Source organism: Piliocolobus tephrosceles, chromosome 9 (assembly GCF_002776525.5).
Source record: "Piliocolobus tephrosceles isolate RC106 chromosome 9, ASM277652v3, whole genome shotgun sequence".
Lineage (NCBI taxonomy): Eukaryota > Metazoa > Chordata > Mammalia > Primates > Cercopithecidae > Piliocolobus > Piliocolobus tephrosceles.
In genome coordinates this window covers 16,445,425-16,467,769 of record NC_045442.1, presented here as the reverse complement: position 1 = coordinate 16,467,769, position 22,345 = coordinate 16,445,425, and the positions used below count along the sequence as shown (strand labels likewise).

At 47.5% G+C, this 22,345-nt stretch overlaps 1 protein-coding gene across 2 annotated transcripts in view; it reads left to right on the top strand.

Annotated features, from left to right (window-relative positions):
* The window catches only part of SLC18A2 (solute carrier family 18 member A2), a 39,832-nt gene that overhangs the window by 4,333 nt on the left and 13,154 nt on the right, over positions 1 to 22,345 (top strand). For both annotated transcript variants that reach the window (XM_023224230.3, XM_031936167.1), the window contains exons 4-10: positions 8,313 to 8,371; positions 8,949 to 9,032; positions 9,306 to 9,398; positions 10,154 to 10,243; positions 10,357 to 10,400; positions 10,476 to 10,536; positions 12,731 to 12,826. In XM_023224230.3, the coding sequence (XP_023079998.1) occupies positions 8,313 to 8,371; positions 8,949 to 9,032; positions 9,306 to 9,398; positions 10,154 to 10,243; positions 10,357 to 10,400; positions 10,476 to 10,536; positions 12,731 to 12,826 (527 nt within the window). The remainder of the gene's footprint in view (positions 1 to 8,312; positions 8,372 to 8,948; positions 9,033 to 9,305; positions 9,399 to 10,153; positions 10,244 to 10,356; positions 10,401 to 10,475; positions 10,537 to 12,730; positions 12,827 to 22,345) is intronic.

Genomic DNA, 22,345 nt, shown 5'->3' with positions numbered 1-22,345 from the left:
CTAGGCTATAAGAGGCCCCAAGTGCTGGGCTGAGAAAGGAGTGGGATTCTGTGTGGGGCAGTTGGGAGCCACTAGAGATACCAAAGCCAAAGAGAATGAGTGAATCAAGCACAATGTTAAGCAGGGTAAGTGGGCAGGGAGCAGGGAGAACTTCGCATTTCCTCTGCCTTTGGTATGGGGAGTGGGGCGCAGGACTGGCTACATAATTTGTGGGGTTTAGTGCAAAATGAAAATGTGTACCCACATTCAAATATTATGAAACAGTTCAAGGTGGTAACAGAGCGTTAAAGCAACCAAGCTCTGAGAGCAGATCCCTGTGCGACTCTAGGGATAGGGGCACTGAGAGCTGAGGAAGCCTTGGGTGGTGGCTGGGGCTCAGGGAGGGGACGGCAGATCTGGCCTTCCACCAGCACAAGTTGCCCTTGGACACGTGGAGCTTGAGTCGGACAGGAGCACTTTCTCAACATCTGCAGTTTGATTTTCTGGAACGAAGGGTGCCATTGAATTGATTTCAACAATCTCAAGCCACGTCCAGCCCTCTAGTCTGTGCAGAGCGATATTCTAAGGTTGCTACATAAAATATGCTAAGCAAATTAACCCAGCGAAGGGCTGACTGTGAGCCCATTAAGAAGGTGACATTCAGTGGCTCCTCTGTTCTCAGGAGAAAAACCAAACAGACCTCAGTAGTTGCAGGATTGTTTTCTTTCCTTTTTTCAAGACTAAGAATGCTTCTTAAAATGCATCTGGTATAATTACAGAAAATAGCTCAGGGTTTTGTATTCTGAGAAAGCAAACAGCTCAAATACTGTATGTGAAAATTGAGGACATTATCGTAATAATGCCTTGCCAATCACTTGGGTGGAACGTTGCTAGCTGTACAGTGTAATACTTAGAAATTTGACTGAAATGATGTGAGTACTCCAATCTTCCAAACGCAAGTGGCAAATGAAAAGCTTTTAAAAAAAAAATCCCTTTCTTATTTTTAATGCATTGCTTCTGTCATGGGGAAGAAGCTTGTCTAAAACCAGTGAGCCCTTTCCTATGTTAAATACTCCAAAGGCTTTGAGGCTGTAGCCACACCAGGCTCATGTTTGGGACTTCAAAAACATTGTCTTCCATTTTGTGACTTGTGAAATTTAGTCTATTCTCATGGTGAGTGATGCACTTTGAAAGTTATCTGGAGCAAAATCGTAATCCCCAACTGTTTTGCCCAGCTACCCAGCAAATTTGAAAATGATTTTCTAGTACTGCCTGGTAATATGGAAGGGCAATTTTTTTTTCTTTTCTTTTGAGATAGAGTCTTGCTCTGTCACCCAGGCTGGAGTGCAGTGGTGTGATCTTGGCTCACTGCCACCTCCTGGGTTCAAGCAATTCACATGTCTCAGCCTCCTGAGTAGCTGGGATTACAGGCGTGCACCACCATGCCTGGCTATTTTTTGTATTTTTTGGTAGAGATGAGGTTTCACCATGTTGGCCAGGCTGGCGTCAGACTCCTGACCTCAGGTGATCTGCCCAACTCGGCCTCCCAAAGTGCTGGGATTACAGACATGATCCACTGCACCCGGCGAGCAAACACATTTTCATATTGTGATCCTGATTTGTGATTTGTCTCATAATTTCCAGGCCCAATAGCTATGAATTTGGGGACTGGGCAGCTCTTCTGGACACTGCAAGATTCTGCTTCCCACCACAGTTCAGATGGAAGCAGAGAAGGGACAAATGCATTCCATTTGCCTTTAATAGCGTTCAAGGAGTTAACCTGTGAGCCGTTGCAAACAGTCTTTTGATGTAAACTGTGCCAATCACATCCTCCATGAGCAAGATGTATGACTCAAGTCTTCAGTGTTGTAAACAAATGTGTTTAAAAGCTTTTTAAAATTGGTTAATATGTTTCTGATTAAACAGTAGTTTAAAATATGGAGCATCAGAGCTTGCAGAGACTTTTCCCGAAAGCTTTTGAGCCAGTCCTAGCATTTTATAGGCAAAGGAGTTTGCAGTTGAGGAGGAGAAAGCATTTACCACGACAGTGGCGGGACTGCAGCCACATGTCCTGACTGTCCGGTTTCAAGCTTTGTTCTTCCCCGCTTCCTGTTCTTCCCACCTGCTTACAATTATACAGCTCGTACTTTTAGCTACTAGAAATAAAGAATGCAGCTCAAAATCTGTCTTTCTTGCACTGACTTGGGCTCTTCCTGGTTGTACCAGGCAGAACTGCTGAAGACCCAGTGAGTTGCTGATTGCTATTTTTAATCAGTGAGCAGAGAGTTTAGAAGAGATCAGCCTGATTCCTGTGGACATGGACCCTCCCTGGTCCCGGAAATTTTCAGTCTTTTTCCAGTCCCTGATGTGAACTGGTCCAGCCTCGTGCATCCCTAAAGATATGTGGGAAAGCTGCCTGTAGCCAGGCTGGGCAGAGCTATTCTTTTCCAAAGCTGCTTGTTTCAGAAGTGGGACCCACTCTGAATCGAGACGTTCTACAGCGCACCACACCATATTTGGACTCCCCTATTCACAGTCATGATGGTGCCATGCGAGTGGCTTTTGTGGGTAGGAGACACAAAAGGTAGGCTGCCTGTCTGTTCATTTGTTTATTTATTGAGACAGACTCTCGCTCTGTTGCCCAGGCTGGAGTGCAGTGGGGCTATCTCGGCTCACTGCAACCTCTGCCTCTCAGGTTCAAGCAGTTCTCCTGCCTCAGCCTCCTGAGTAGCTGAGACTACAGGAGCATGCCACCACACCTGGCTAATTTTTTTTGTATTTTAGTATAGAGATGGGGTTTCACCATTTGGCCAGGCCTGTTTCGAACTCCTGACCTCAAGTGATCCTCCTGCCTCAGCCTCCCAAAGTGCTGAGATTACAGGCGTTAGCCACCACGCCCGGCCCCATCTGTTGTTTTTAAATATTTGATAAGTTCTCACACCAAACCTTGAAAATACAGAGTAACAATTCTTGGGTTCATTTAGCTGCTAATAGGATGCACATTCTTCCTGTTTCATTTGTTATTCAGATACTATATTTCTACTGAAAATATATGACCAGATAGGTAGCAAAAAACCTGTGATTTGGGTGTGTGTAGTGATTCCCTGGCCAATAGCACACTTTCCAAAAAAGCCTGAGGATGCTGGGTTGACCTGATTTCCATGTTGGAACCTCTTGCCTCTCATTTTATAATTCTGGCTGAACTATTCATTTCATGAGTGCAGTTGTGTGCAGGTGGTAGCAGAAATTATACTAGTGACGCTTGGTCATCATTTGGTCTAAGAAGCAAATTTTAGATATATATGTACATAAGAGGAATGTTCCAGGCAAATGAACAATGGGACAACACGTTCAGATTTCTCTCTTCCCTCAGTCAGGTAACGATGTGGCATTGTGGTCTTGCTTAGCATAAGATTTAAATAATAGTTGCATCTTCAGAACCGAAAGATATTCCACACCAAACGACTGGCTTAGGAAAGAGTTAACTTCATTGCTGAGGACCGTTTCCCTTGGCTTCCTCCTTAGCTTGTCATTGTCTCGGTGGTCTGCTTTTTATCAAGCCAGCGTCAGTGGCTTAATTTATTTCCATAGTTACTTAGTATATTTGAAAGCAGTTCTTTTTCCTTGCAAATCTTAGCTAACATCTGAACGACAAGGAGGAAGCCACAGGGCATGAAATCTCTACGAAATCTATGGTTTTATTTTATTTTATTTTTTTGCTAGCTTCAGCCAGTGGGTCTGAAGTGGGCTTTGTAGGAATAAGCAGTGACCTTTTCAGTCTCTATGGACAGGGAAACCAGCTGTTCCGAGAAGGGATCTCCCATCCTGGATGTGGTTAGGATGGTAGGCAGGGTTTGGTGAGTCTTTGCTTCTGAAATCAGAGGAAACTGGCTGTGGAATTAGAACATTCCTAGGAGAAGCAAAGCCTCCGTTAAGCTGTGTGTCAGAGAACAGGGCTCACACCCAGGAAAGAGAGAAGTACGTCCCCCCTGGAACTCTCTGGTAGCTGAAAAAGACAAGCAGGACCTAAGAATTTTGACAAGCGAAATCGAAGAATTTTGTTTTATCTACTAAATGATTGACACACCTCCTGCTATATCCAGGCAAATTGAAAATATCAGTCCATTTACTGACATTCATTTACTGCACAGCTTTTAGGAGTGTGTAGGGATCACCGGAAGGGAGCTGTTGTCTCTCGTTGCATCTGGTGATAGTTTGCACCCTTTGGGGCTCCGTAGTCTGTATCCTTTTTGTAATTTACCATGGTAGAGGAAACTATGGTTTTAACAATCGTGAGAAGAAAGCTTGCATTAGTCTCCATGGCAAGGATAAGCTAATTATTAACACTAGAGAAGTATTGTCCTCACTGACCATTTTGGGACAGACGGGGTTTCTCCACTGACTAAGTATATATAATTAACATAACTTTTATTGTTTTACATGTTGTTCTAGGGATTCAATATATGATTTTTAGTCTTACTCAAATTGGATTAACTGCTTCGTGATGCTCTGTAGAGGATGACCGTGGGCCAGGATGACATTTGGCTAAAGGTTTGCCGAATCAGATCTGGCTCTGCTTAGCAATACTTTAATTGAGATGGCCCTGAAATGAGACAAGGGGGGCAACTCAGACACAGATTGTGACTATTGTCAGTTGAGTTTCTGTCTGTTTAGGAGATACTGTGGGGAAGCAGAAAGGGTTTGGTCCTTCTGCCCACCACTCAATGACGAGGGGCACCGGACGACCCTCCTTCTATGGTGGGTGCTCGAGGGGCCAGAAGAGGTTGAGGGCGGAGACCCAGGAGCTTCCCAGGGTGTCTTCTTTGCCTTGAAGCCGAGCTCTGGGGAAACATGATGCCCATGCTTGCCACCGAGCAGCCCCTGCAGTGGCTTGGCCTGTGTGGAAAGTGCAGGCACAGGTGTGTCCGGTACCGAGAAGGCGGCAACATGAGCCTGGTTGTATCTGAAGCCATCGGCTTGCTCTGCAGCCAAGGGTGAGCCACTCTGTCTCTGAACCTCAGCTTTCCCATCTAAGGTGAGGGTTTGGACTAGCTAGCCCCTGAGTTTCCTTCTAGCTTTGATGTTTGTTTATTCCATACATGCATTGTTAAAATCCCAAAGAAAATTAGAAAGAAAAACAGTAACTGCAGTGTTTCTAAAGAAAACACAGGGCCGGGCGTGGTGGCTCAAGCCTGTAATCCCAGCACTTTGGGAGGCCGAGACGGGCGGATCATGAGGTCAGGAGATCGAGACCGTCCTGGCTAACACGGTGAAACCCCGTCTCTACTAAAAATACAAAAAACTAGCCGGGCGAGGTGGCAGGCGCCTGTAGTCCCAGCTGCTTGGGAGGCTGAGGCAGGAGAATGGCGTGAACCCGGGAGGCGGAGCTTGCAGTGAGCCGAGATCCGGCCACTGCACTCCGGCCTGGGCGACAGAGCAAGACTCCATCTCAAAAAAAAAAAAAAGAAAAGAAAAGAAAACACACACACATTCCCTCAGATGGTAAAAAAAAGAACCCTCTGTGGACACAAAGCCTGTGGTTCTCAGTGACACTGTGCACCCTCCATCCCGCGTGCTCCCGTGTCCCCGCCCAGGTGCGCGTCAGCAGGGCCCAGCACATGTTACCACACTCAAGGTATGCCCGTAGCCTTGGATTTGGGGTAAGTAATTCACCTCCCCGAGCCTCAGTGTTGATCATCTGAAAAATGGATAAAACCAGCTATCCTCCCTTGGAATCTCCGGCCACCCAGCATGCTGGTGGGTTCCTTGCTTACAGTCGTGGGAGTGTCTGAGTCTTCAGGTAGGGAGGGACCTCAGTAGCTTCCAGCCCACCCCAGCTGTGCCCCGATGGGTTACCTGGCTGGACTGAACAGTGGGCACAGTATGGCTGGTGGTTTGGGGGTCACAGACAGGGGTTGTCACATTTTATTGAGTTTTGCCCTGAAACCACCCATTGCTTCTGCCTACAGTCTGGGAAAGGGCCACAGGTGCCTTATTTGGCTTCAGGGATGTCCCTGCAGTCTGAAAGGTTCCATATTAGAGCCTTAAAAATAGCCAAAATGAAGAACTGGTGAAAGAAGAGTGAGGCCCCTAATTCCAACAACTTTGACATGTACTGGTACTTCAATGACTAGGTTTTCCAAATATATGTTGAACGGTGGGAAAAGCCTGTGTTAATTCCAGGAAAGTCAAGAAGATTGTCATATGCCTGTTCTTTCGTGGGACAAACTGTAGTTGCTGAAAATAAACTGCCCGTGAGTTCTCCTCTCTGAGCCTCCTGGACATTTCCTGATTCAGTATCCCACAGTGCCGTGTGAGCCCCCCGTGTTGGGTTTCTTTCATCCACATAAATAAGGGGCACAGAGAATCAGCTCTGGATGGGCTGAGACAGGAGAAGCTGCCACCCAATGGCCATCTGAATTGCAGGTCAGAATTCTGGCATCTTCTCTGGTTTACCCAGTTTGCTTGGAGCCCCACTTTGTGAATTACAAGCTCACCTCTGTTCACAGCACGGGAATCTTTGTATGGTTTGTGGGAGGGGCCTGACTCTCTGGGAATCGGTCATGCTTGTGAGTTACTCTCTGTATTTTTGGTATTTGGTTTCTGGATATAGGTGAAGCAGTTAAAAAATATTTGAGTATGGTCAAGAAAACTTTTGGAAAGATTCTATTTAATGTCGTTTGGGTAGCAGAGGAAGTGGTAAAGTTTACAAGGAAAAGCCATGTGGGAATGGCCCAAGTGAAATTAGTCTGATGACATCTGATAAGTAATGACAGATGTCATGATGTCATGCCTCAGTTTCCTCATCTGTAACATAGGGAGGTGAAATAGGGCCCTTATTAAATCATGACTAAATCTGGCAGGTGTAAGTGCTGGGATAACTGAGTTTAAACTTTAAATGAAGGCGATATGATTATGATTTTTTTTTTTTTTGAGACAGAATCTCACTCTGTCACCCAGGCTGGAGTGCAGTGGTGCGATCTCAGCTGACTATGACCTCCCCTTCCTAGGTTCAAGCAATTCTCATGCCTTAGCCTCCCAAGTAGTTGGGATTGCAGGTGTGCACCACCACGTCTACTCATTTTTTTGTATTATTATTTTTTTAGTAGAGACAGGGTTTTGCCATGTTGCCCAGGCTGGTCTCGAACTCCTGAGCTCAGGTGATCCACCCACCTTGGCCTCCCAAAGTGCTAGGATTACAGGCATGAGCCATCATGCTCAGCCGATTACAATTTTTTTTTATTAAATCCTAGAATGGAAGAACCCTTCCGGGCTGTGCCCGGAGCTCAGGAAGCTTGGCCCTTCTGCCTTCCTGGATTCATTTGATTCCTCTCCAGGTTCCTGATGGTCCAGAGCTAGAGACAGAAGAGACTTAGAGATGTCAGGCTCTTCTGGGTTGGAGCAAACCTGCAATTGGACAAGAGCTCAGCCACTGTTGGCTTCCTCTCAAGGCAGAGGGGCTGGGAAGCTGCCTGTACCCTCATGCCCCACCCACAGGGCAGGGACCCAGCTGTCTACTTGATTCAGCAGAAACAGAGGACAAGGAAGGAAGAGAATGAGGGAGGAGATGACATTTCTTAGACACCTTCTATGCTCTATGCACTGGTATTAACAGTTTAACATCCATATCTCTTTCCGTACTCTAGTCCTGAGAGGTGGGCGGTGGTCTCTCCAAGGGCCTGAGAGACCTCCCAAGATTGAGTGGCAGGGTCACATGTCCAGCCAGACATGGCATAGGGAAACGCCAGGGTCTTTCCACCGGCCCTGTTGAGCTGGCGCCAGAGCCCTAGGTGAGCAGTGGTCTTGCGGAGCAATTTGGATTTTGAAATTTTGCACAGAAAATGAGACTTTGTCTTTGTAGGTTGGCCTCATGGGGTCAACAGGAAGGAAGATCTTAACATCTTGCTTCCTAATGCCTCTTAGACATACTGCAGTCTGCCAGTTGAATCACTTGATGGCCTTTTACCCGAATCATTTGATTGCAGTGGCTCCTTTGGGAGAGCTCTAGCAAAGACTATAATTAAAGGAATCATTTTTTAAAAATGATGGAAATAGGGGCCGGGTATTTTGGATGTGTTCTGGGTTACTTGCCAATATTGTGTTAACATTTATTTCAGAGAAATTTCTGTTCACAGTGGCAGTCCATAAATGTATTCACGTTCTAAGACAAATACAAAAAGGTCACATAGGAAGCACCGAGTATATGAATTTTCAGAAAAGTCCACCAAACACTTATCTGTCTGATCCTAAAGGGTAGCCAGGAGAAAATCAATATAAAGCCTTAAACAAATAGCCTGCAGTCACCAGATTTGTGTGATGTTTGTGTTTTGCAGAATTGGCTATCCAATTCCCATATTTGCGGGATTCTGCATTATGTTTGTCTCAACAATTAGTAAGTGTCTGGTGTTTTCCTTCTGAGTGTGGGTCTCATCAGGGTGGGCATGGATGCCCATGAGCCGGGAATTAAGAATACAACCTGGGGGCGGGGTGCGGTTGGCTCACGCCTGTAATCCCAGCACTTTGGGAGGCGGAGGCGGGCGGATCACCTGAGGTCAGGAGTTAGAGACCAGCCTGGCCAACATGGCAAAACCCTGTCTGTACTAAAAATACAAAAAGTAGCTGCTTGTGGTGGCATGCACCTATAGTCCCAGCTACTGGGGAGGCTGAGGCAGGAGAATCACTTGAACCCAGAAGACGGAGGTTGTAGTGAGCCAAGATTGCACACTGCACTGCAGCCTGGGCGACAGAGCAAGACTCTGTCTCAAAAAAAAGAATACGGCCTGGGAGGTTTGTGTACTGGCAACAATTGCAGAAAGGAATTAATAGAGAGCTTTTTATGGAACAAAAACACAAGGTGGCTAACATGCAAATGCTCCACTGGGTTAAGGGGGGCTCCTGAAATGTCCCTGTTTGGGACGGTTGCATCCCAGTAGCACTGATGTGCGGTCTTGGACCCCTTCTCTTGGCAGTGTTTGCCTTCTCCAGCAGCTATGCCTTCCTGCTGATCGCCAGGTCGCTGCAGGGCATCGGCTCGTCCTGCTCCTCTGTGGCTGGTAGGTGTGGAATGCCTGAGTGAGTTCGTGAGGGGCCCTTTGCAGAGTGAGCTGGACTCATTCAGGGAATTCAGGTATTGGTGGTGGTTGGAGTGCTGGGGGTTCTTGGAGAAGGTACCCACTTTCCTCTTGGGTTCTGCTTGGTCTTACATTTTAGTGAATCTGACAGGTTTGGGAAGATCACAAGGCTGGCTGGAGAGGGAAGGCAAGTCATGTATTATTCTTTTGCTATTCCCTGGAGCTGGCCTGTTGACCATTTCTTTCCCTGTGTAGGGATGGGCATGCTTGCCAGCGTCTACACAGATGATGAAGAGAGAGGCAACGTCATGGGAATCGCCTTGGGAGGCCTGGCCATGGGGGTCTTAGGTGGGTAAGGCCCCTGTGTAGGCGAACTGGCAAGAGGGGCCTGCCTGGTGCTGGACAGCGGCAGTCCTCACCCCGTGACCCCGTCAAAATTTGCACTGACACAGAAATTCCATTTTTGTTTCTTCCTTTCCTGCTTTCATGAAGACTTTGAAAAATGGTAGGAAGAGCCCTGAGCTGGGGGTGGAGGGGATCAGGACTACCGCTACCTCTGCCCCAAACCTCCCTGGGCCCAGATGGAAAACCAAAGGTTGAACAGGATGGTCTGCCAGACCCTTTCCTCAGGAACATTCAGTGGGTTGTAATCAGGAAGAACCTTGCCTTCTGGGTCTGCCTCCCCCACCTGCCCTGGCTGACTTCCCAGACCAGGGGGCAAACATCTTCCCTGAGAGGGATTCAGAGCCTTTCTCTTCCTCTCCCGATTGCCTGCGCTGTACGAGGAGCAAAGTCCCTGTTGACACATTTTCTTGTGCAGAAAGAGTGCAGTGGAAGCAGCCCAGCCCTGGGCCTGGATCTTGTTTCTCTCGGGCCTTTGCTTTCAGGTGACCTTTATAGACTCTTGCCCGTTTCTTAGGAAAAGTCACTTGGAGGAAGTTACCAAGACAACTGAACTCTAACTGAACAGAACAATAGAGCAGACACCCCAAAACCTTATTGGAACAAAGTAGAGAGAGAAACACAAGAATCAAATAGATGGTTCTAGTACGGGGAGAGGGCATGAGTCCCAGGGGCGGTGTCCCCACTTTCTCTCCCTGCAGTGGGCCCCCCCTTCGGGAGTGTGCTGTATGAGTTTGTGGGGAAGACGGCTCCGTTCCTGGTGCTGGCTGCCTTGGTGCTCTTGGATGGAGGTGAGTGAGTCCGTGTGGGCACCTTGCCGTGACCTTGGCATCCGTGCCGGCACGCGCTTGGGCCACACCTGCTTTCTGAAGAGGGGCTTGTCTTTTTTATTTTTGTTTTTTAGCTATTCAGCTCTTTGTGCTCCAGCCGTCCCGGGTGCAGCCAGAGGTAAGCGGCCAGGAATGAGGGCCCTGGGGAAGGGGGCATGGTGATGCTTCTGACGCGTGTTTTTTTTCTTGACAGAGTCAGAAGGGGACACCCCTAACCACGCTGCTGAAGGACCCGTACATCCTCATTGCTGCAGGTGGGGCTCTGTGGATTTTCTCTGTCAGGGCAATGCGAGGTGATGGCCGCGTGCTGGAGGCAGGGGTGGATGGCCGGGCCTGATTTTCGTTTTGCTGCTAGAAATGTTGGGCCATAGAAAAACAGAAAAGGCAAAGAGGCTACAAGTCAAAGGAAATGGTTTTCTTCCACCATTGCTTTCTGACACGCAGCCAAGGCCCTTTTTGTCTTATTTGGGGAAAATCAAAATGGCACATGCTAGACTCTGCAGAGCTGCCGGGTTCCCCAGGGATGCCCGGCTGGGTTTGTTTGGAGCTAAGCTTGCCTACTGTGTTTGCGTGGAAGGCCATCATTGTTTGACCTTGAACTTTCCGGAAGGAGTCCTTGGCCTCATGGCAAGGGTCCCAGGTGGGCAGTCTGACTCACCTTGGCGTGTATGAATAGAAACTGACGGCAGAGCCCCACAGGGAACAGAGGGGCTCCCTTCTTGCAGAGAGCATCCCTGCGAGCAAACAGGGAGGCCGCTCAAACACCCTTTGGCTAAAGGACATGCTTCAGCCTAGAGGGGCTAAAAGAAAGCACTGGGGTTTTGTAACTCTTGGGAAGGATAATGGTCTGCATCTATCCAAGGGACTGGTCCCCAAGACTGTCCCAGTGGCAGGAGGCTGCCTGCTTTGGCCGGCCCTGGGCTGCCTAACCAGGGACCAGCCTTGTGAAGGTGCTGCTGGGCCTGAGTACCTAGGTAAGCAGACTCTTGGGGTCAGGCCAGGAGAAGGTCTGGCCGCAGGCTGACATGTTGGTTTCCGGGGCAGCCTGCACTATAGCACTGGACCCAGTTAGGGTTAGATGTGTCTAAGCAGGGCTCCCTAACACAGGTAGGCTGGAAGACACCTGGGAGAACTGGGCACCAGTAGTTAAGTTCAGCCTTTGTCAACCCTCAGGCTGGTTGTGTTTAACCCTTCTGCTGCTGGATTTGATTAGGGCAGCAGGTATGTAACCCTGGCCAAGACCCTGTCTATCATGCTTATTGGCCAAAGGGATGTGGAGCTGGCATGGTGACTTCTTCATGCAGTGAAATCTGCAAGATGCAGGGGCATCCCAGAGCTCAGATGCTTCTGGAACCCTGGCATCCAAGGTAGGGACAAAGAGGTATGGTAAGGGATGGGGACTCCAGAAATGTGACTCCCTGAACCTTGCACACATCTGGGCGGGGCCTTGCAGCCTGGGCCTGTCCTGTCTTGGGCTTCCCTGGAACCTCCCTGTCTAGTCCTTGCTCACAGGAGACACGAAGATGCTACGCAGCACTCCTGGACTGTCATTGACACTTCCAGGCAGCCTCGACTGGGGGAGGGAGTTGAGAGCCAAACTCCCTCCCCCAGTGTGTGGGAGGGGAGTCCTGCCATTGATATGCTCTGCTTTTAAATGTCACATCGAACGAGCAGATCTTTCTTCATTATATGTGCACCTTCATCACGATTGCACAATATTCTTTGAATTTGTTGTAGCAAGTTAGAGGTTCCAAGAGGCACAACACAGGAAGTTCCCAGAACGATGGAGAACAGTTCTGTGGGTCTTTTTCAGATAGTCCTATATTTACAAAGGGTTCTGGTTAACAGAGTGATCACGAATATTTGCATAGATGCCGTTATGAACAGCTGACTTTTGAAAAAACCCCCAATGGCATGTCTATACTGAATGCACCTGATCCTGCTTCGAAAAATCCCCCGACGGCATGCCTGGACTGCATCCACCTGATCTTGCTTGGATTTTCTGGCGTTTCAGGGTATCATTAGAAATGCCCATGTTTATTGCACAGTAAAACACAGATGCGAGAGCCTCAGGTTGCCCCTAGACTGTGTGTGGTCTGGAAGTGGCCTGGCTGCTGGGTGGTCCCAAGCAAGCTACTTAATTACTAAACTGTGCTCCCTTTCTTCATTGATAAAACCATAATTGGGTAGGTTAAACCAAAGGATCTCTAGGGCTGCCTCCAGTCCAAACTTTGTCTCTGGGATTCTAGCTGTTTTAAATAAGGACAACGACGACGATGATGATAATGATGATAAACAGCCTTTGCTGTCCTCTTGATATGTGATTTATCCTTTACTTAATGGAAGTAGGAGTTGCGGTTATCTGAGCTGTAGGCGCATGGAGTCTTACTGTGTCTGGAAACGAGAGAGGAGGCAGAAGCCGCTACAAAGCCCTTCCCTCCCTTACAGGCTCCATCTGCTTTGCAAACATGGGCATCGCCATGCTGGAGCCGGCCCTGCCCATCTGGATGATGGAGACCATGTGTTCCCGAAAGTGGCAGCTGGGTAAGGACTGGGGTGGGCTCTTCTGATTCAAGCGTGTTTGTTCCCAGGGCATCCCTGCTGAGTTGCCCTTACCGGGATGATAAAGTGATAGCTTCTGTTTGACTCTTAATGGGGTCATTGCTTAGGGCAGCCTTGGGGTCTGTTTGTTCTCTGGTTTATCCCTGAGGGGTCTGTTTGTTCTCTGTTCTCTGGTTTATCCCTGAGGGGTGCAGAACTCACACAGACACATCAGATCTGGGCAGAAATGAGAGGAAAAGTACAGTCAGCATCTTCCCCTGTTTTGGAACTGGACTAACTGTACAGCCATAAAATTTACGTGGAAAAGACTAACAACAAACTAATTGTTAAAAGGATTAATTCCTAAAAAGTGTTTTTAATTTTGAAAAGTAATACATGCTTATTATAACGAAATCAAAGTATGCTGATTGAGGAAGTAAAACATTTTTAAGTTTCATGCTCATCTTTCCCCCTCCCCCAGCCCATCCCCTGTGATATTCATTGTTAACAGTTCTATGTCTTTTTCTAGAGGATTCTGTGTTTACCACCCTATTGCATGAAATGCCTAAAAATCCAACCAAGTGAATTTTGCCATTTACATCACTGTGTGACCTCTTGTTTTTCCTTCATGTAATTTTGTGGCCGTGTTTTCATGTCAGAACATGTAGATTTACTTTTTAAAATTAATTAAATTTTCTTTTTTATCAAAGTTACACATGTACATAATTGTAAGTCAAAGATAAAAGAATTATAAGGAAAAACAGCTGTCTTTTTCCCATGCCTCTTGATCCCCAAAGCCCTTCAGATTCCATCACCTTCAACTCTTTTAGATCTTTCTTCTGCTGATGCCCTTATGTCTCTTAATAATATGTGTACACCCCCGACTTTTTTTTTTTTTTTTTGAGACAGAGTCTCAGTCTGTCACCCAGGCTGGAGTGCAGTGGCACGATCTCCATTCACTGCAACCTCTGCCTCCCAGGTTCAAGTGATTCTCCTGCCTCAGCCTCCTGAGTAGCTGGGATTACAGGTACCCGCCACCACACCTGGCTAATTACATCCCGTTTTAAAAATTTTTCCAATTTCTGACATTGTCCACCAGCTTCCTAATACAGTAGATGGGGATTATTTAATGCCGTTGCAGCACCACATGAAAATATCAAACAAGGCTGGGCGCGGTGGCGCAAGCCTGTAATCCCAGCACTTTGGGAGGCCGAGATGGGTGGATCACGAGGTCAGGAGATCGAGACCATCCTGGCTAACACGGTGAAACCCCGTCTCTACTAAAAATACAAAAACTAGCTGGGTGAGGTGGCGGGCGCCTGTAGTCCCAGCTACTCAGGAGGCTGAGGCAGGAGAATGGTGTAAACCCGGGAGGCGGAGCTTGCAGTGAGCTGAGATCCGGCCACCACTGCACTCCAGCTCCGGCGACAGAGCGAGACTCTGTCTCAAAAAAAAAAAAAAAGAAAAAAGAAAATATCAAACAACCAGCTCACACATTTTCCCACCTTCTGTCCTCCCCGAATAATTGCATTACAGCTTCTTGTTAGACTGGCATTCAGCACTGACATTAGTGTGACTGGGTAATTATTGCTCACAGCTGACTGAGCTATTTAGGAGACTGTGATTAATTTCCTTTCTTTTTGCAAATTTAATTTTCCTGGTGTTAGTTGTTGCCTTGTCCTTTCATTTTCTTAATGTTTTATGTAGTGTTTATGAATATATCCACCAAAGTTTCTGGCAAAGGTGAAAAGTTCTCCAAATGCAGTCAAGTGTTGGCAAACCTGACCTTTCTGCGTATTGGCTCGTTTGTGGATGTCTATCCTAGGTCTTCAGTCTAGACTTTCCTTTCCCATCACCCCAGCATCTTCTGTGCCTCTCTTCTGTTTCCTGTATTCCTTACCCTTGACTGACTTCCTCATTATTGTAGAGCACAGCCTCCCACAGCTTCCTGAGAGAGTGTGCATGGCAGGTGAAGGTCTCTGAGACCCTGCATATTTGCAGATATTTTACCTTCATCCTACACTTGGTTGACTTTGTCTGCGTGTATAGTTCTTAGTTGGAAATCATTTTCCTTGGGAGTTTTCAGGCCACTGTTCTGTTGTCTTCTAGCGTCCAGGGTTGCTGTGGGGGAGGCCAGTGTTGCCCTCATTCCTGAGCCTCTGTAGGATCCCGAGGGACCTTTACTTCTTCTCTAGGTTATAAAAGTCCACGTTGATGATTCCCAGTGGGGTCTGTTTTCCTCCTCTGGGCTGAATACTTGCTTAATCAGCCCTTTCACTTGGGGAACCCTGTGTTACAATTCCAGGGAGACTTTTTGTATTATTACTTTAATGAATCCCCCTATTTTCTCTCCTCTTTTACTCCAGTTGGCTGAATGTTAGACTCCCTACTTTTATTCTTGTAATTTCTTGTCTTTCCCCCTTTCCCTTGAGTTATTCCTCTTCATCTTTTAAACTGCCTATTGAGTTTTTAAAATTGGTGCTATCATATCTTAAATTTAAAGAGCCTTTTGTATATACCCTGAGTGCTTGGGGGTTTTTTGGTGAGGTGGTTGTTATTGCAATAACACCCTCACACCATTTCCCTGTTTCAGCCTCTTTTGTTGCCCCTGCTTGCCATGCTGCCTGGGGTCCCTGAACCACTCTGGTTAATTTCTCTAGAGAAACTGTCTCCTGCCAGGGTGAAGGCTGGAGTGCTGGGGGTCCCACTGCTCTTAACACAACCTCTCCTCCTGCTTTTGTGTTGACAGCCCCTTCTCTCAGCCCCACCTTCACAGTACCTGAAGCTTCAGTTCCTTTCTGGCTGTGAGGCTCAAAGGCTCTTGCCTTTTTCTGGCCTCACCATGTGCAGATGGAAGATTCCAGCATTCTCTGTGCTGTCCTCTGCTCGCTTCTTCCTCGTACTGTCCCTTCTCCTCTCCCACACTGTTTGTCCTCAGGAAGGTATGGGGGCGGGAGGAGGGTGGGCTGTGTGTCTAGAATTTTCTTCTACTTCTTTGCTAGCATTTAAATGGACTTTGAGGTGGGTGTGGAGAAAAACCTATAGATTCACTCTGCCGTGTTTAACTGGAAACACTTTATTCTTTTTAATGGTTGCATATTGTTTTATTGTTAAAATAAAACAATGTATAACTATTGAAATCCTGAGTCAGTCCCTATTATTGGGCATTTGGGCTCATTCTGTTGCTAGAAAAGGGGTCTCAGTCCAGACCCCAAGTTAAAGTTTTTGGAAATCACTCAGGAAGGAATTCAAGGCATGTCACAGAACACAGTAGAAGAGACAAGTTTATTAGAAACAACTCTGTCATTAGAAACAAATCAGGGCGTCTTCAGAAAGCACATCTGGACTTTCTGCTGTTGTAGGAGAGTGTCCTTGTACATATCTTTAGGCTGTTTCCTTAACCTCTAAACATCTCATGACTATGGGTCATAACTGGCAAGGAATGTGCTTTGCTAGTTGTAAGATGGAGCTGAGCTTAAAATGGCGTAGCTTCTGCTTCCCTAACAGTTCCAGTGTTTGCCATTAGAAACCATATGGCAGGCTGGGTGTTGGTGGCTTATGCCTGTCCCAAAGCACTGGGATTATAGGCGTGAGCCACCGCACCCGGCCCTCACTTTAATTTATTTTTATTTATTATTTTATTAATTTATTTTAATTTAACAAATTCCTTTTTTTTTTTTTTTTTGAGACAGAGTCTCACTTTGTCGCCCAGGCTGGAGTGCAGTAGTGCGATCTCGGTTCACTGCAACCTCTGCCTCCTGGGTTCAAGCGATTCTCATGGCCTCAGCTTCCCCAGTAGCTAGAACTATAGGTGTGTGCCACCACACCCGGCTAATTTTTGTATTTTTAGTAGATATGGGGTTTTGCCATGTTGGCCAGGGTAGTCTCAAACTGCTAACCTCAGGTGATCCACCTGCCTTGGCCTCCCAAATTGTTGGGTATACAGGTGTGAGCCACCACGCCCAGCCACAAATTCTTTATGAGTGAAATTGAGCATGTTTTCATATGTGTATTAGCCATGTGTATTTCTTTTACTATGAATTTCTTATGAATATACTCTGCCCATTTCTCTATGGAGTTATTTGTCCTTACTGATTTTATGTGTTCTTTATGTATTAAGATAATAATCTATTACCACATGTTTTATAGATATTGCCCTCATATTATTCTATGTCTTTTGACTTTATGGATTTTTCTTGAATGGATTTTTTTTTTTTTTTTTTAGCCACTCAAATACTTAAAATGCCACTAGTCAGGTTTAGCAGGCTTCCCTTTAATGTCATTGTCATATCAAGTCAAGCTCAGAAAGGCCTTTCCCATGCCAAGCTTATTTTTTTAATCTCCCATGTTTTCCCTTAATACATTTCTGATTTGTTTTTCACATTAAAATCTTGAACCTATATGGAATTTATTTTGTCCCAAGGCATGTGTAGGAACCCAGTAGTTTTGTTTCCTGTATTGCCAGCCAGTTGTCCTGGGACCATTTCTGAAGTAGTGGATCTGATTCTTCCCATTCTCATCATTTTCTCAAGGACCACAAGTTCTTGGCTCTCTTTCTGGATTCCCTCTTTCATCCCATTGATTCACTTGCCTTTCCTGTTTAGTTACTGTAGCTTTAGAATGTGGTTGCATATCTGGAAGGCTAGTCCTCCCACACACACCTTTTTCTTTAAGAATTTATCGACGGTCCTTCCTCTCTAGGAATTTATGTGCTTTTTATAGTCCTTTCAAGGTACGTGTGGATAGCTTCAGGTGGAGACTTTCAGTTCTGAATCAAGCAGACATTTTCAGTGTCCCCAACCCTTCTTCAGGTGACCTTATTCTCTCACAGGCATCCAGCCCTGGGGAAGGGCGGTGTCTTGCCAGAAGCTGCCCCCTGGCTTAGACTTTCCCTGTTCTGCCTGCCTCTCTGCAGTTGACCTGGCCTGAGTACCAGTGTCTTTGGGTTCTGCATTGAGTTGCTATGCTCTTTCATCGAACAATACCTAAAAAGTTCCAAATGGCCGGGGGAGAGGGGGTGAGGATGGAGAGGAACTGCTAATGGGGTGTGAGGTTTCTTTGTGGGATGGTAACAATGTTCTGTAATCAGATGGTGATGATGGTTGCACAACTCTGTGAATATACTAAACATCACTGAACCGTGCACTGTCAAAAGTTGAATTTTTCTTTTTTTTTTTTTTTGAGATGGAGTCTCAGTCTGTTGCCCAGGCTGGAGTGCAGTGGCACGATCTCAGCTCACTGCAACCTCCGCTGCCCAGGTTCAAGCAATTCTCCTGCCTCAGCCTCCTGAGTAGCTGGGATTACAGGTGCCTGCCACTGCACCCAGCTAATTTTGTGTTTTTGGTAGAGGTGGGGTTTCACCATCTTGGCCAGGCTGGTCTTGAACTCCTGACTTCATGATCCACCCGCCTCGGCCTCCCAAAGTGCTGGGATTATAGGCGTGAGCCACTGCATCCGGCCCAAAGGGTGCATTTTTAAACCATGTGAATTGTGTCGTAAAACAAAACCCAAACCAAGCCTGACATCAGAAGAGGTATGCAGTGAAGGAGGAAGGATTCTTGGAACTAAACAAGAATGTTTCTTAGGCAGAAAATTTAGCTCTGAACTCCCTAGCAGCCAAGATAAAAGAGGAAGCCCAAAGACCTTCAGAGCTCCTAAAGAAGGCCTGCCGCTCGGCAGGAGGGGTGGACTTGGATCTGACACCGAGTCAGCAAATAGCAGATGAGAAGACACCCTCCAGCCTTGTTGCTTATACCCACTGCTGACGCTGGAGAGACTGTTTCCCAGCTTTTCTTCCCTCTGGTCCTTGAGGTGATATGGGTCTCTCGGTGTTTTCAGGAGGTGCCCGCTGTCCAGGTGGGGTGTGCACTGCTGAGTTGAGCTGCTGTGTTGACTTTGCATGCACTCTTGAGCTGAGAAGCTCTTATTTGTTTATTTATTTTTAGAGATAGGGTCTCGTCCTGTCGCCCAGGCTGGAGTGCACTGGTGTAATCATGGCTCACTGTAGCCTTGACTTCCTGGGCTCAAGCTGTCCTCCTGCCTCAGCCTCCCAAAGTGTGGGGATTACAGGTGTGAACTGGGTCTCTCAGTCACCTAGCTGAATTCTCATCCTCTTTGAATGTGTCCTGGCCATGTGCAGGACACTTAAGATGTTTTGTGCTCATCCTCTTCAGACAAAGCCTGAGGCTTTCTTTATAAAATCTTTAGTCAGCCAGAAGCTGTGGGCCATCAGGGGCAGATAGCAGAGTGCAGGCTGCCTGGATCTCATCAGATTGCTGTGTGGGGCTTATCACCGGGGCCAGACGTTCACTCAAGCAGCTTGCTGCACATTTCCACCACCGAGGTTCCTCCTTTCGTTGGCCCCAGAGATAGACATGTCTGTCTTCAAGAGAATTGGGTTTCTCTACCTGCCTCCTGTGTCAGCACCAGCAGGAGGGAAATACCCCACCTTCCCTAGGTCTCTGTAGCTTTCATCTCATGGCTCGCTGAGCCTGGGGATGGGGTACTGTGAGCGACGCAGTGCAGAGGACCCAGTGCTGAGGGCGGGGAGCTGCCCCTGCAGCCCAGCCTCTGGTGTTCAGGAATCTTCTGTGAGCCCGCTCCTGTCCAGGGTGAAAGGGAGGCTGTTCTGCCTTTATGCTTCCCCTCACTGTTTCTGGAGAAAAACTGTGATATTTGAAGTCAGGGCAAACAGTCTTATTAGCTGCATGGGTGACGCAGGATTGCTCTTGCTGAAGGCATTGTTTTTGGCCACATTTTTTAGGGGCGGTAAAGATGGCAGCCCACCCATCCTCCACGTGGCTCCCTTGCCAGCGCCCCCTCCCCCCCCAGTTCCTCATCTGCCACTTGAGGGGAAGCCCTGGGCTTGAGTGGGTGGAGAAAGGATAATTTCCCGGTGTTTTCTCTATACCTGAGTTCTAGGTCAGATGGCCTCTCCGGACACCTTGAGACTTAGGGACTGACAGTTCAGGGTGAGGCCTACAAGCCCCCAGAGGGAAGCCGAGGCCCTGGGCACAGGCCTCAGACAAGGATGGAGCCACACTCTTGTCTTCTGGTTCTTCCAGCCCCTTTGTCTTTAGTGAGCTGTGGGGATGCGAAGTGGGATGGAGGGTAGGAAACAGGCCTGTACCAGAAGACAAGAGGGAATGCCAGCCTTCGGTGGCTCTGGGATGTGAGGACTCAGGGTCCTCCTAAGCCTGCCATGGGACAGGGAAGACCATTGCCCCTATTCTGGTTCTAGGCCGAGCCCTTGGCCTTCATTCAGGGAGGGGTCATCTGGAGCTTGGAGGAAACCCAGGGACTCATTTCCACCTTCACTTCCGGGGCTGGACGGCCAGCTCAGCTCCCCGCAGGCTTCGTGACGACCAGAGCCTCTCCCTCACTGGCTGGCCGAGGCCGTGGCTGAAGCCAGGTTGTACCAAAATCACAAGGGGTGATGGAAGCTCTCCCTTCAGTGAACTTTCTGGTGTGAGCAGAAAGATACGTGAAGAGCATCGCCCCGCAGAAGGGAGGGTTCCTGCCGTAGCCCAGGGCACTGTTGCAGGCCAGTCCCAGCCAACACTTTTCTCACTGAGTCGGGAGAAGCCCTAGAAAGAATTCTTGCTCAGGCTGGGTGCGTGGATCATGCCTGTAATCCTAGCACTTTGGGAGGCTGAGGCAGGTGGATCACTTGAGCCCAAGAAACGGAGGTCGCAGTGAACCAAGATCGTGCCATTGCACTCCAGCCCAGGCAACAGCCACTGACATTCAGCCTCCATTGAGACTCCATCTTAAAAAACAAACAGGATCTTCCAGTACTGGAACTGCAGTCCCTCAGGGGAGTGAGTGGCCACAAAGAGTGGCGTCTGCCTTCTAGATGGAGTCTGGGCCCTCTGGGTCGCCACAGACCTCTCTTCCCTCCATTTTTCATTTTCTTTCTCTGACACTGAGGCTGAATGTCAGTGGCTCTTTATCATGGTATCTGCACTGTTATTTTTGCTTGCAATTTGCTTGTTTTATTCATTTATACCTACCTGGCCCTCAGGGATTCTTATCATGAGACAAAGGTTGTCATGATATCTTACCATCTGGACTAACAGTCTCTAGAGCTGGTAGGAAGTACCGCGACACAGCTTTTGAGGCCAGGTTTAAATACCATCTGCTCTGCGGAGCTTGGCCAGACGCAGTTCCAGGTCCCCAGAGCATGGCACCTGTGTTTTTGTTATGTGCCTCACTTGGCCAGGTCACAGTTTAAACGTCATCTGCTTCTTTCCTTCAAAACACTTGCGTCAGGACGAGAATCACGTTGTCACTGTCTTTGCTGCAGGCCAGTGCTGTGCTGGGCACGTGGCTGTCAGTAAATGTTTGCTCAATCAGATTACACTGAACAATTATTTGACTACCATATATTGCTAAACATGACAGAAATAATTCCCTGGAAAATGAAATGAGATTGCTCTTTATTAGTGTTTCCCAGAACCCCCGCGTCTAGAATGATCTGGTTTTGGATTTAGCTCATGGAGCCGTTTATTTGGAAGTCCCTGCTGTGTTGGAAGACTCAGCCTGTTTCTGGGTTTGGTGGTAGACAGTCGTGCTTTATCCTAAAGAGACAAGATCACACTTGCCCGTGAGTGTGTGGCCAGCTGCTGGGATGAGAAGGACCTCCAGGCCCCATGCATTGTGAGTGTAGCAGGCACTCTGTCATCTGATATCTACCTGCGTGTCTCACTTATGCAGTCCTCTGACTGAGAACAAAGTAAGTTTTACTATATGTGAGTAAGGCTTGGAATCAAGTCTAGTATATCTGATTTCAAGGAAAAAATACTAAAATCACTAGGAGTTTGAGAAGCAGTCTCTCATAAAGAGATTGTCCTGTGGTTCTAATAATGGATGAGGATCAGACAGAGCTGATGTAGCCAAGCTGGGTCTGATATGGCTAGACCTTTCTGTTCAATGCGGAGGACATGTTCAAGGCCACTGCTGCCACCACCAGCAGGAAATCACCCTGGGCACATGAGAACCTGGGGGATGCAGGTGCCCTCTATGGGGAGAGCATTAAAACTTGGATAGGAGGCCAGGCATGGAGGCTCATGCCTGTAATCCCAGCACTTTGGGAGGCTGAGGCCAGCGGATCACTTGAGGTCAGGAGTTTGAGACCAGCCTGGCCAACATGGTGAAACTCAGTCTCTACTAAAAATACAAAAATTAACCAGGCATGGTGGCATGTACCTGTCATCCCAGCTACTCGGGAGGCTGAGGCAGGAGAATCACTTGAACCCAGGAGGCAGAGGTTGCCAAGATCGTGCCACTACACCCCAGCCTGGGCGACAGAGCGAGACTCTGTCTCAATTAAAAAAAAAAAAAAAAAAAAAAGTCTGACTTAACCACAAAAAATGACCAGGTAGACATTTATGTTTCTGACATAGAAAAATGTTTGTAAAGCTAAGTGAAACAAGCAGGATAGAGTAGAATCCCCTTTTTTTTGAAAATCAAAACACACATAAATATGTTTGTATATGTAAATAAACTTACAGGGGAAAATGA